The sequence below is a fragment of the Protopterus annectens genome, chromosome 17.part0 (genome assembly GCF_019279795.1).
Source record: "Protopterus annectens isolate FY-2018-M chromosome 17.part0, PAN1.0, whole genome shotgun sequence".
NCBI lineage: Eukaryota > Metazoa > Chordata > Ceratodontiformes > Protopteridae > Protopterus > Protopterus annectens.
Genome location: NC_056751.1, coordinates 337393531 through 337406260, shown reverse-complemented (window position 1 = coordinate 337406260; position 12730 = coordinate 337393531). Strand labels below are relative to the sequence as shown.

Sequence of the window (12730 nt, the reverse complement as noted above, 5' to 3'; positions counted from 1 at the left end):
GTTTTATAACCAGCTTTCATGCAACGGTTCTATCTCAGATAACCCAAGCTGAGTAACTGGACACTGGTTGGCCAGTAGCTTATTGATCCAGGGCTTATGGGATTTATGGCAAGCACACACTGGCCAGTGGATGCATATACACCCCTCTCACTGTTAGAATGGGTACCTGGCATATGTTGAGGTAGTTAGTCTTCAACCCACTTATCGGTAAATACCCATGTCTGTGCTCATATTTGTGACATTAGTCAACATGACCGAATCACCTAGCACCACATTTTATACAATTGAGTGGCTAGCCCTGCCATGGTGTGCAGTCTGTGATCCGTACTGTCCTGTATTTTGAGGATGCTGCAAATCACAGTAGGTGCCCAAACCAATTGATCTGTTTGACTCTTCCACCCTCTTTAAAGCTGCTTACAGCTCCACCAAAGACAGTTTGCTGAAAAATAAATGTAACCAAAAAGATAGCCAGTCTTGTATTTAAAGTAAAACCTTTGAACAACTCAACCATAGGCGGCCTTAGGCATTGGCCAACTAGGTGACTGCCTAGGGCGCCGCTCTAGCAAGGGCACTTTTCCAGTATTTATTTGGTGTAAGTAGATGAGGATGGGGACACTGGGTGGTGTGGTGGGGGCGACATGGAGCCCTTTTGCCTAGGGCACCAGTTGACCTAAGGCCGCTGCTGAACACAGCATATTTCTGTCTTCTCTGACTGGAGTCCTTTAGCCACTTGGATTGCTCAGCCCAGAGGCATAGGTAGTATAACTAGCACTCCGGTCTCTTTAAGTGAAGAGGAAAAAAAATTCTCTGCAGAAAATACTGTAGTTCAGGACCTACTACCTATCACCCCCCCCCCCCCCCCGCCACAAACACACACACACACACACACACACACACACACACACACACACACACACACACACCTATTCAATTAAAGATGGGGAAAAAAAAGGCTACTCCTGCCCAGATACAACCCCCCCCCCAGGAGCCTGTCATGTCCTGTTCCTCTTTCTATTGCCTTCCCCCAACCCCCTCCCACCTCCTTCTGAACAGAGCACTACAGCATTTTCAGGTTTTAGTTAAAAAAATATTTTCTCTTTTGCTACAAATGTAGAAAGTAGTTACTACAGTTTAGTGCTACAGGGCTCAGGTTTTAGTTTTAAAGTTTTAATTTTAATTTTTATTTATACTTTTAAGCTGTAGCAAACTGCTTGCTACAGTGTGGACTACCCACAGAGCACTATACTGCTCTTTGTTTGATTGCAGATGCAATAACAGCTTTTAAAAGCTGGTGTTGCACTAAAGAACAGTCAGGAGTTGGGATGTCAGAAATGTTCTTGTAGTAAATGCAACCAGCAGGATAGTGCCAGAGGTTGTTATTGTTTACTCTGATTCAGTTTGTGTTCAAGTCAGTCTAGACAGAAGTGGCAATTTTTAGTAACCCAGCTGAATGGATGCTCTGATGGATTGAAGCAATATAGGGCTTCCTCACAGCATTTTTTGTAATGTTATGGCTTGTCTGTCCTTAACCTGTCAGACAGATGACAACTGCTACAGTAACCTGTAATAATGTTGTCCTTTTTCATCTGTTCTTTAATAAATAACCTCCATCATAGAAGCCACAGCACAGCAAAATATTTAGTATTCTACCAGCAACAGAGTAAAAGCAGACTCCCAGTGCTAAACTCCCTTTTTCAGATTCAGTTCCACTAATTTTTGAAGATGCGTGATACAGAAGTATGCTTCTTTCAGCTTGCTGATCCTGAAAGCAGATGTTGACATTATTTATATTCGCATTTTACTAAATTGTAATAATGAAACTCTGTAATCTGCAGATTTAAAGGAACAGCAAACTGCAAAAAAAGTACATTTATAAACACAAGGGAAGATTTAAATAAATTGTTTAAAACTGTTACTTGTCATTTTCAGTGAACAAACACACTTTGATATATTAGCATCGGTGTCAGTAATCCTAAGGCCATGTCTGTACCAGCAGCATAGAGAGATAAAGCTCTGCCCACTGCCCAGGCTACCCAAGTTCAATTAGTGGGTCAGGTTATCAGTACAGCCAGGGAGGATGGCTACACCCGTCCTAGGGGGAGAGAGGAATCAGCTGTTGCTCAAGTGCAAGTCTCACCTACAGACACAGTCTCCATGGTGGAGACCATAGGAACTGCACGCACATTCCCTGTTGGGGTGCAGTGTAGTCAAGCTGGCTTGAGCCCCCTTATGAAAGCGAATGGCAGTCCAGTGCGAGACATGCTCATTGCATTCCCATCTCCTAGGGTGTGATTCAAGAGTGTGTTGGGAGTTAGGACTTGGTTAAAAACCCTGAGGAGTGCACAGATGACAGAACTTCTTTGTGAGGAGTTCAATGATCAACAGGCAGTGGGGATAAAAGAAGCAAAAAAAAAAAAAAAAAGTCAAGGTCCTAACATCCAAAGAGCCAAAAACGTGTATCTTCTTTATTGGGTACATTTAGACACCAGTTGCTGGTGATCATTCTGATAAGAAAAAAGTTGTTCATATCTGTAAGGATTTCATGGTTTCTCTTAATCCAATGCTGTATGCAGTGCTGTGTCTGTTAGTAAGAACTGAAGCCCTATCTTTCCATTCCTAGTGAGGAGGGGATACTTTGCAAAGGTTGACTCAACACTTGCAGATCTGCAGATGAGAAAGAAATAATTATCTGTGTACTTTGAGACTGTTAATAAAGGAGCATTCAATATAACAAGCTTATTTTTAATAGCACGTTTGCCAGTTATTTGGCAGAGAGAAAAACATCAGATACCAGAGGGAATTCCCCCTGTGTAGGATAACTCACATCTTTGTGATAGCCTGGTGAAAGGTCAAATGATGACTATCAGTAGACTTACCACCAAAGACATGAATGTTAAAATGGAATTATATAGAATGATAAATATGTTTAAAAAGAGGGGTTACCCTTTGGTTTTAGGTGAAGTGGTAAAGTAAATTATAGTTGGGAGGTGACATTTATACAAACCCCTCACTGAAGCGGATAGTGAGAACGGGGGGGGGGGGTGAGGTGGGAGGGGGGTAGTGTCTTTGATTAAGAAGAAGAAGGAAAAAGTATGCTATAGATGTCCTTCTATTCATCTGTTGCAATATTCTTTACATGGAGGAGACCCCACTGCAGGCCACCTGATGTCAGCCAGTATACAGAAGACTTTAGTCTACTGTAAGGTGCGTGGTATGTCACACCTAGGCTGCTATCATACGTTGGCTATAAAAACGTATGCACGCAACATCCTCAGAACTTCTCTGCCAAAAGTCTGAACATCACTCTGCTCACCTGTGTCATTTGCTGTCTTCCAGCATTTTTTCTCAGATAGGTGCCCCATTGCAGAATTTTTGTTTTCTGTTGCTACTGTTTTATGGTAGAGTTCATGTCATCCAAAAAAGGCAACTGCCAGTGTAGAAGACAAAATCCACATAGGAATAGCTATTTTCAGTGTTTGTTCTGCTTAGCGCCTACCCACGACTACAAATCCTGTCCCTTTTACCAGGCCTTTGTGCCAAAGACCTGAAGGAGTAGACTTTCTTCCTTAGCTATTTACTTGGAGAATTAGCGCTTAAAGTTGCTAGCTAAAAGCACAATGGAGGATTCCTCAGGGCCCAAGGTCAAGTCACTTATGAAGCAGAAGGCCAAAAAGCAGAAGCTTGAACCTTGTGCCTCTTACCATGGATGTCTTTCCTGAGGTGGATGAGAACCCAGACATATTTATGGTTCCTGGTTCTGATTCACAGGCCAAACCCGATGCTGAGGCTACCTTGGATCTGACCACAGGCATGTCCCCAGAGTCTCTCAGATGTACAGGGGAAACTGAGGCTCGTGATTACCAAAAGCCCTAGGGGGATACCTCTGATCCTTGTGTGGGAGGAAATTTACTTGGATATTATTGAATGTAGGGCTACGTTTGGGCCTCCAACATTACATAGGTCAGACCTGCATCTTAAAACAAAGCAGAAGTCTAAACACTTGTTCTCTCCAAAAGACCCTCAAAATGATTGGCAACAATTCACTCAAGGCCTTTCAAGGCTATTATGGCTCTTAAGTCTCCTTTGGGTGTTTCACTACTGGCTCCCCTGCACTGCGTCTCCACTTAAAAGAGTTAGGGAAGAGGTTTCATCAATGGAAGAGGCATCTTCAGAAGATGAATCCCTGGCCTATTCCTCACAGATCCCCTCCCCTTTAGATTATGCTTCCCCAGAAGTGGACTCCAGTGGTATGGACTCACCCATGGAAGATGAGGGATCATTTCAAATGGGATAGCACCCAAGTATCTGAAGTACAAAAGAGATGCTATGATCTTCTGCGGGTGGAATCCCCTAGCCCTTCAGCTATTCCTCCTGTGTTGCCTGCATTTCTGGATGCCTTTGCCTCTGCTTCCCAGGCTTCAGATTCCCAAATTTCTGCCTTTAAGAAGCCTGGCTGATTTTACAAGGTACCTGAGGACTAAAAGTTTCTATGCAGATGTCCTTCAGCAGACCCATTGGTTATTTCAGTGGCTTCAGACAAACCATCCAGGTTACTGCCTTCATCTACTCTCCTTCCCAGTGATAAGGGTAGCAGGATCCTGGAAAGGCTAGGCAAGAAACTGTACACTTCAGACAGCTTGACATTTAGAGCCATTAATTACCAAACATGCGTGCCTAAATTTGCCCTGGAGCTTCTGTCTCAGCTCTCTCAGGTCATTTCTGAGTTGCCAGATTCAGACAATAAGACTTTGGCTGAGTCCTTGATTGGACCCTTCTCTCAGGTAGCCTGACACACCATCAAATGCACCTATGATGCTGCAGGTTAGCTGCCTCAGCCTCTGTCTTAAGGAGATTTTCCTGGTCAATACTTCAGACATTACCAGATGACATCGAAGTTAAACTTATGGATGCCCCTTTGGGCAACTCTGCATTGTTTGGTCCTGCAGCTGCTAACTTTTTTAAGTCTCTGTAGGAAAAGGGTAAGGAACTGAAACACATCTTTGTTTCCCCAGTGCCTAAGTTTCAAAGGAATTATCCAGCTAAACCTGTTTTTGTATGTAGACACTCCCACCCTCCCCACCTAAAACAAAAAAGGGTGGTAGGACACCTCAGCAGCCTAGGGCTTCCCCTGCAACTCCAGCTCAGAAACAGCCCTTTCTTGACAAGCCTGGTTCCCTCTGACTACCCAAACCACCTTGCCCACATTCCTCTTTCCCAGCGCATATCTCTGTCAGCCTGGGAAAGCATTACTCAAGACTCCTGGTTGTCTCTATCAATCAAAAAGGGTACTTTCTGGTATGGGATTCCCTACTTTCCTTCAGGGGCATCCCTCAGCCACCAAGGGAACAACTTCCTTCCTTTCCAGAGGTACTGCTAAACCTTCTGAGACAAGGGACCATTCTGGAGCTTCTTCACGACCAAAGGGGAAGAGGTTTCTATGCCAGAATGTTCCTAGTACCCAGAAAAGATGGTCCTTGGAGACTCATTCTGGAACCTTTCTCATCTCAACAACTTCCTGAAAGTATCCACCTTCAGTATGTTAACTCTTCAGACCTTGTTTCTCCTTATTCTGCTACAAGCCTACATGGCTTCCCTGAATATCAAAGATGCATAAACGCACATTCATATCCACATCAACTGCAGGAAGTTTTTACATTTCTGTGTAGCTTCCAGGCATTTTCATTTCTCTGCTTTGCCCTTTGGCTTCTCCACTGCACTGAAGGTTTTCACAAAATGTCTAGCTCCTGTGATTGCTTACTGCAGGCTTCATTACATCCACATTTTCCCTTCCCTGGACGATCTCCTCTTTCTGAAAACCTCCCCAGAGATCTTGGAACAAAATATCCTCTCTGCCATTTCTCTTCTACTAAGGCTGGGATTCACCGTAAAGCACACAAAAGTCCATTCTCACCCTCTTTCAGGATCATATCTTCCTGGGGGGCAGGATACAGATAGACTTCATGAGGGTCTCTCTTCCTCCTCAGAAGGCTCATGACCGTACCTACTATTTCCAAAACCTTCTTCCTCTGCAAAGCATTTCAGTCAGAGTGTTCCTCAGGGTTTTGGGCTTCATAGCATCCAACATTCCAATGCTACCTCTGGCCAAACTTCACATAAGAAAACTCCAGTGGTTCTTAAAGTCAGTTTGGATGCAGAATTCACATCCTCTGAAGTTCTGAATTCCTGTCATTCCCTGTCTGTAGATAAAACTCCAGTTGTGGGTCCAACAAGTGTCACTCAACCCAGGACTCCCTTTGCACCTTGTGCCTTCAGTTCAAGAGCTGTTCACAGATGCCTCAGATATGGGCTGGGGGGCAGCTTTCCAGAACCTAAATGCACACGGAATCTGGTCCCCCTGTCAACAAAGAGAACACATCAATGTAAGGGAGATGAGGGTACTGCAACTAGCCATTCAGACCTTTCATCTTCTGTTCCACGCAGGACCTCAAAAGCTGTTCACAGACAATATGATGACCCTGTGGTATGTAAACAGGCAGGGGAGGACCAATTCCTACCTAGTATGCAGGCTGGCACTTCAGGCTTGGGAGCTGGCAGTCCAGTATCAGGTGACTCTTCAGGCAGTGTACATTCCATACAGCCAAAACTGTGTGGCAGACACCTTGAGTAGGTCCCTAGTACAGTCCCATGAATGGATGCTTCAAAAGGATGCATTTCTGACCACTGTCTACTAGTAGGGTATACCTCAAGTAAATGTCTTTGCCTCCCCTATGAACAGACAACTTTCACAATTTTGTGCCAGAGTTCCTCATTCTTTGGTTTGGAAAGTGGATGCCCTTGCATTCTCTTGGAAGGGGATGTTTCTGTATGCATTCCCTCCCCTTCCACTCATTCCAAATGCCCTGTTCAAAATTCAGCAGGATAACCAAAAATGTTGATGGTGACATCCTTTTGGCCAAGGCAGCACTGGTGTCCTCTTCTCCTGCATTTAGCCAAGGGCAATCACCACAAGTTACCTCATACGTTGGACCTTCACACACGAGACATATGAACTCTCATCATCCCCACTTGTCTACCCTTCAGTTGACTCTGCAAGTGATAGGGTTTTAATTCCTTTTAGACACCTGTTCTCTGAGGATGTGCTGTGGGTCCTGCAGGAGGCCAGAAACCCAATACCAGAAAATCTTACTTATCCAAGCGGAAGAGATTTTCCCATTGGTGTCTGTCATGAAATCAAGACCCACTATCAGTGAAAGTCTCCTTGGTTCTATCTTATTTGGGTGAATTGCTCAATGCTGGATTGGCTTAATCTTCTGTGAAGTCTAACATATTATCTGTCTTTGCCTGTCTGTCTTTATCCCCCCACTAGCTAGCAGATTTGAGGCTGAACAATTTCTTAAAGGCGTCCTTCACATTAGATCTCCCAGGAAACCTATCCCTCCTCCCTGGGAGTTTAATTTTGTACTGGAAAAGCTGACTCTCCCCTCTTTCAAGACAGCTTCATCAGCTTCGCTGCAATATTCCTCCTGGAAAACTAAACTACCACTACCTTTAACTTCAGCCAGATGAGTGTCTGAGCTCCAGGCCCTTATGGCCTCTCCTCCGTTTTTGTTTTTTCATAAAGACAGGGTATCCTTGCGTGCCAACCCTTTTTTTATGCACAAGGCAGTTGGTGACTTATCACACAGTCCATTTGTTTACCTAACTTCTTTCCTTCTCCCCAGGGTTCGATTGAGAAGGTGCTGCACACCCTGGATGTGCATAGAAAACTTAGCTTTAGTCATGTCTAAATAAAATCTATCAGGAAATAAAACCAGCTTTTTGTTTCCTATCTTCTCTGGGCTCTGGGATTGCTCGTTTCCAAGCAGACTATTTCTACTTGGATTTCTAAGGCTGTTACTTTTTATGATGTGAAATATAGAAAGAGCCTTTCCTCTCCCATAAAGGCTTACTCAACTAGGCCTCTGCAGATTCATCTGGTACGTTCTGCAAGGGACTAGATACCATCTCTATTCTTGAAGCAGCTACATGGACCTCTGTGCATGCCCTCACCAAACATTACAAATTGGATAGCATATCTAAGTCTACAGCAGGTTTTGACAGAGCCATACTCCATGGCTTTCTGGATAGCTCTACTGCTTCATCCTCTCCTCATGAGCTTTTGTACTGTCTTCATGTAAAGAATACTGCAACAGATGAATAGAAGGACAGAGAATAGTTGTGTAAAATCTTACTATAACGATAGATGTCATCCTCTTCACTGCTGCAGTTTTCCAGTCCCTCCCTCTGTCCCCCTGGTTTTTGTTTTTTTTTACCTTGGATGTTCATACCCTACTTTCCTTAGCCTGGTATTCCTCCTGGGGCATTCAGTTCTGAGGACGGTGCGTGCTTTGCTTTTATGGCTAACATATGATAGCAGCCTATGTGCGATGTACCACGCACCTTACAGTAGACTAAATCTTTTGTATATTGGCTGATGTCGGGTGGCCAACGGCAGGGATCTCCCCATGTAAAGAATGCTGCAACAGTGAAGGGAAGGACATCTATCATTATGGTAAGATTTTACACCACTATTCTGCTTGTTTTTATCCTGTACCCCTGATACTCCAATACTTAAAGAAATAGCAAAAAATAATTGATGAATTTTGACTGGAGACCCAATTGTAGAAGAACTTGTAGGGGAGTCTCAGATTATTATTAACAAGAAGTGTTATATTAAGAGCATGTTATTCAGACACAAGATGGGGGATAGTCATTAAACTATAGTCAAGGGGGGCTTATTCATGTCACACTTACAGTGTAAAGTTATTTCCAACAGACATTTTTTGTGTAAAAGCTGGTACAAATTATGCTTCCTCAAAGTATTGTAATTGTATTTCAACTTTTGTGGTGTATGTTGCTGAGTGTCTAACTTGCTAAGCATTTTATGTAGGCAGGACTACTAGATGACTCGGTTCAAGAAAATATGAGCTTTGCCATGACATTAAGAAGAAGAAGAAGAGGAAAAACAAGAATGCATTATACAGACATATCACAAAAATTACTAGTTTCAAACATTTTATGTTTTATGTCTTAGATGCTATTGAATCTGACATCAAGGGTGGTGATACTAAGAATGCGCTGGACAATTAACAATATGAGTGGCAAGCAATACTGAATGCCATGAAGATGCCTAATTTAAACAACCATATTAATTTTGTGTGTGTACTGAATAAACGAAAATTTAAGGTGTAAAGTTTTAGGTGGATTTTAGGAGTTGTGAATTGTCTAGCTAGAATTCAATAGTTGAAAAAGCCTGCTGGGTTATTTTTTTTAGTGAAGATAGGGTCTTGACTGATAAGAGTGGAGTCAATAGAGGTGAGACTGGAAGCCGTATATAAAACATTGATGAACATGTTAAAAAAAAAGGCCGTGTGTTTATCCTTGGGCAACACTAATGGAAACTGATGCTAAAGGAGAGAAGTCAAGTTGCCACATTACAGCTTGTTGTCTGATGGACTGGTAAGTATGAAACCATTGAGTCACCACTAATAGAGATCATGCATATTTAACACTGAAGTACATACTCATGCAAGTGTAAAAAAAAAAAAAAAAAAAAAAAAAAAAAAAACTTTTTTCACTAATCTTTATACTTTTTATTTTGCAGGGCCGAGGGACAAAGCATTATGGTTTGATTATAGTTGGCCACTCTTTAGGAGCAGGAACAGCAGCAATCCTTTCATTTATGCTACGACCACAGTATCCAACACTAAAATGTTTTGCATACTCACCACCAGGGGGCCTACTTAGGTAAGGAAGCATTCCAACTATGTCCACAGGATATGTGTCTTGAAATGGGAAACAAATGGATTTTCCCTTATGTTGTATGCCACTAATAAGAAGGAGGAGGTTCTGCACCTAGATTATGAGTGGAAATATTGCGAGCATTGTAGTTTGGTGCCAATGTATAACACTTTGTGGTATGATTTTGTTTCATCTATCTTTCCATAAGTATTCTCGGTTTCTTTTCATTGGTTGGCTACTAATATCAGTGTCTGAAAATAGGGGAACAGATCTTGGCTTGTTTTACTGGATGCCCTTGAGGAACAAATTATGTAAGACTGCCTATGGTTAGTAACAGCTGTGTGCCGCTGTCCTTTATACAAGATCTGCATGCAGCAGTCCCAAGTTCGAGGTATTTCAATTTGTTATAAGACATAGATATTTTAAATATAAACATCATTGAAGAGCAGTGTTTTCAGTTTTGATAACTGGGTCTTTAATTGCTAAGCACAGGGTACATTGCAGTAGTAACCCTGATGTTTTACTTTAGAGAAAGTTACAGTAGCAGTAGGTAATAACATTGTGGTTTTACCACTTTTGTGTCATTCTCTTCCCTGGTGGAGTTCTCAGCAGCTATGCCATTTTTCTCCAAATTCCAGTGCTAATGTCATATTCATGTTTGCTGGAACCCTGCCTGATGTGTAACACAGTGAAACAGCCATGTATAATCAGCACTGCTAGGAGCCTTAAACAATTCTCTTAATTTTGAGTACTGTTAGTTACTTTTCAAAAGTTTTTATTTTTTTTTTATTTTATTTTATTTTTTGTAAATCATCTAAATATGCTGGCAGGCAATTTCCAATATGATTTTACCAAAGTAACTGCATTTTAAACTTTTTTTATTCACAGTATGAATAAGAGGGCATTTGACAAGAAATGAAAAATGAAAGGAAGGAAAGATTGGTTAAGAGTGCCCTCACCAAGAATGATACCACAGTATAAAGAAAAAAATATCAATTTCAACAATTGGTTAAGTTTCTGGTGCCATTCAAAGGGGATCCAGTGTCTGTCCGCCTGGGATGACATGCTCGACAAGCCAAGCTGCTTCGCTAGAGACAGCTTGCACCTGTCATCTTTAGGCTTTTGAATACCAGACAAGGCTCTTCCCACCCCCATAGTGCCTTTTTTAGGCAAGGCTCAAAATACAAACCCACTGCCATAAATAGCACAAGTAAAAAAAAAACTGAGGGTAATGCTACTCAATGCCAGAAGTCTAAACCTCAAAATGCACGCACTCGAGGCACTCCTCAGTATGGAGAAAATCAATATATGTGCAGTAACAGAAACCTGGTTTAAGGCTCCAGAGAGTACCCCACCACTAGCAGGCTACAACTCATACCATACATTTCGGCCACAGAACCTGGACCAAAATACAAAAGGCAGGGGCGTATCCATATTCATCAAGGATACCCACACCTCCAGGTTAGTGGCGCAGCACGATGCTTCAGAGATCATCCACGTGCAACTAACAACGGGCAAGACTGCAATTCAAATTGTAGCATGCTACAGGTCACTCACCATGTCCCAGGACCCCCATTCTGCATTTATGGAAACACTGGGAAACATAAAGGTCCTACCAAACACCCTAATATTGGGTGATTTCAATTACCCAAACATTAACTGGGAGAACTACTCAAGTACTAACTCCCTTGCCCAACATTTCCTAGAATTTATAAACACAAACGCCCTGGATCAACTGGTCAACACTCCCACCAGAGGTGACAACATATTGGACCTGGTCATCACCAACATGGGAGACTGGTGTTCCACACTGGAGGTCAACCCCTCGCTGGTTAGATCTGACCATAAACAAATCACTTTGGATAGCCACATTCTGCCCCCACCCCCGGACAAGGAAACCACCATGAAAAAATTTTCAAAAGCAAACTTCAGGTTACTTAAGACCAAGGTGGAAAGTTTCAAAGCCCCCATGCTAAAGGATAATGCTGTCCAAGCTGCAAAATCCTTTACTAATGCATTCTACGGGCACCTACAGAAATGCATGGATCGTGCAATCCCAAGCAAAACCAAGACTTACTCCTCCAAGAAAAGGAAACCAGTCTGGTGGACCCCTGCCGTAAACAAACTATACAATAGAAGGAGGAAACTAGTACAGAAAAGAGTAAAATCCCAAGAAGGGAAGACATCCCTGATCAGTATCAGTAAGAAACTACGATCCCTCATAAAATTATCCAAGGCGAGCTTCAAAAGAAAAATTGCCAAGGATTCCAAAGATAACCACAAGTCATTCTTTAGCTATGTCAAGAATCTAAGTGGCAATGCTCAGATCTGCCCGGAGTTAGTGCAGAATGGCACAAAATACACTGAACCGACCGATATCGCCAACATCCTGGCAGACAGGTTCAGTGCAAACTTCACCCCCAAAGGGCCCATAACCATACCAGAAGAATGTAGAGCCCTGAAATCACAGACACTCAGATTAAAACAGCCCTCCCCAAAGCCAAAAACACAGCATCAATGGGACCGGACAGTGTCCCAGGCTGTGTCCTACACGAGCTCAAAGATGAACTAACCCCTTACCTAAACACACTGTTCAAACTCAGCCTCTCCACAGGCTATGTACCCATAGAGTGGTGCACAGCAACGGTTATCCGCTCCACAGAGGTGGAGCCACAACAGACCCCAGGAACTATCGCCCTAAAACTGGACTAGCTTGGTCTGCAAGGCTATGGAGCGCATCATCATGGACCTCATTAACAGAGACATTGGGAGCCTCCAAACACTGGACCCTACCCAGTTCAGCTTTAAGGGCAGATAATGCCTTCTAAATCTGGTGGATTTCTTTGAGACAGTTAACAAGGCTATAGATGAGGAAAAGGTGGTACACACAGCCTACCTAGACCTCGCAAAGGCCTTCAACACCATTCCCCATTCTGGTATTATAGATAAGCTCACCCAGCCTGAACATAAATCCCTACATCTCAAGATG

At 42.8% G+C, this 12730-nt stretch overlaps 1 protein-coding gene across 7 annotated transcripts in view; it reads left to right on the top strand.

Moving 5' to 3' along the window:
• Positions 1–12730, top strand: part of DAGLA (diacylglycerol lipase alpha) — a 2305179-nt gene that overhangs the window by 2120563 nt on the left and 171886 nt on the right. For all 7 annotated transcript variants that reach the window (XM_044059505.1, XM_044059506.1, XM_044059501.1 and 4 more), the window contains one exon: positions 9605–9747. In XM_044059505.1, coding sequence (XP_043915440.1) covers positions 9605–9747 — 143 coding nt within the window. The remainder of the gene's footprint in view (positions 1–9604; positions 9748–12730) is intronic.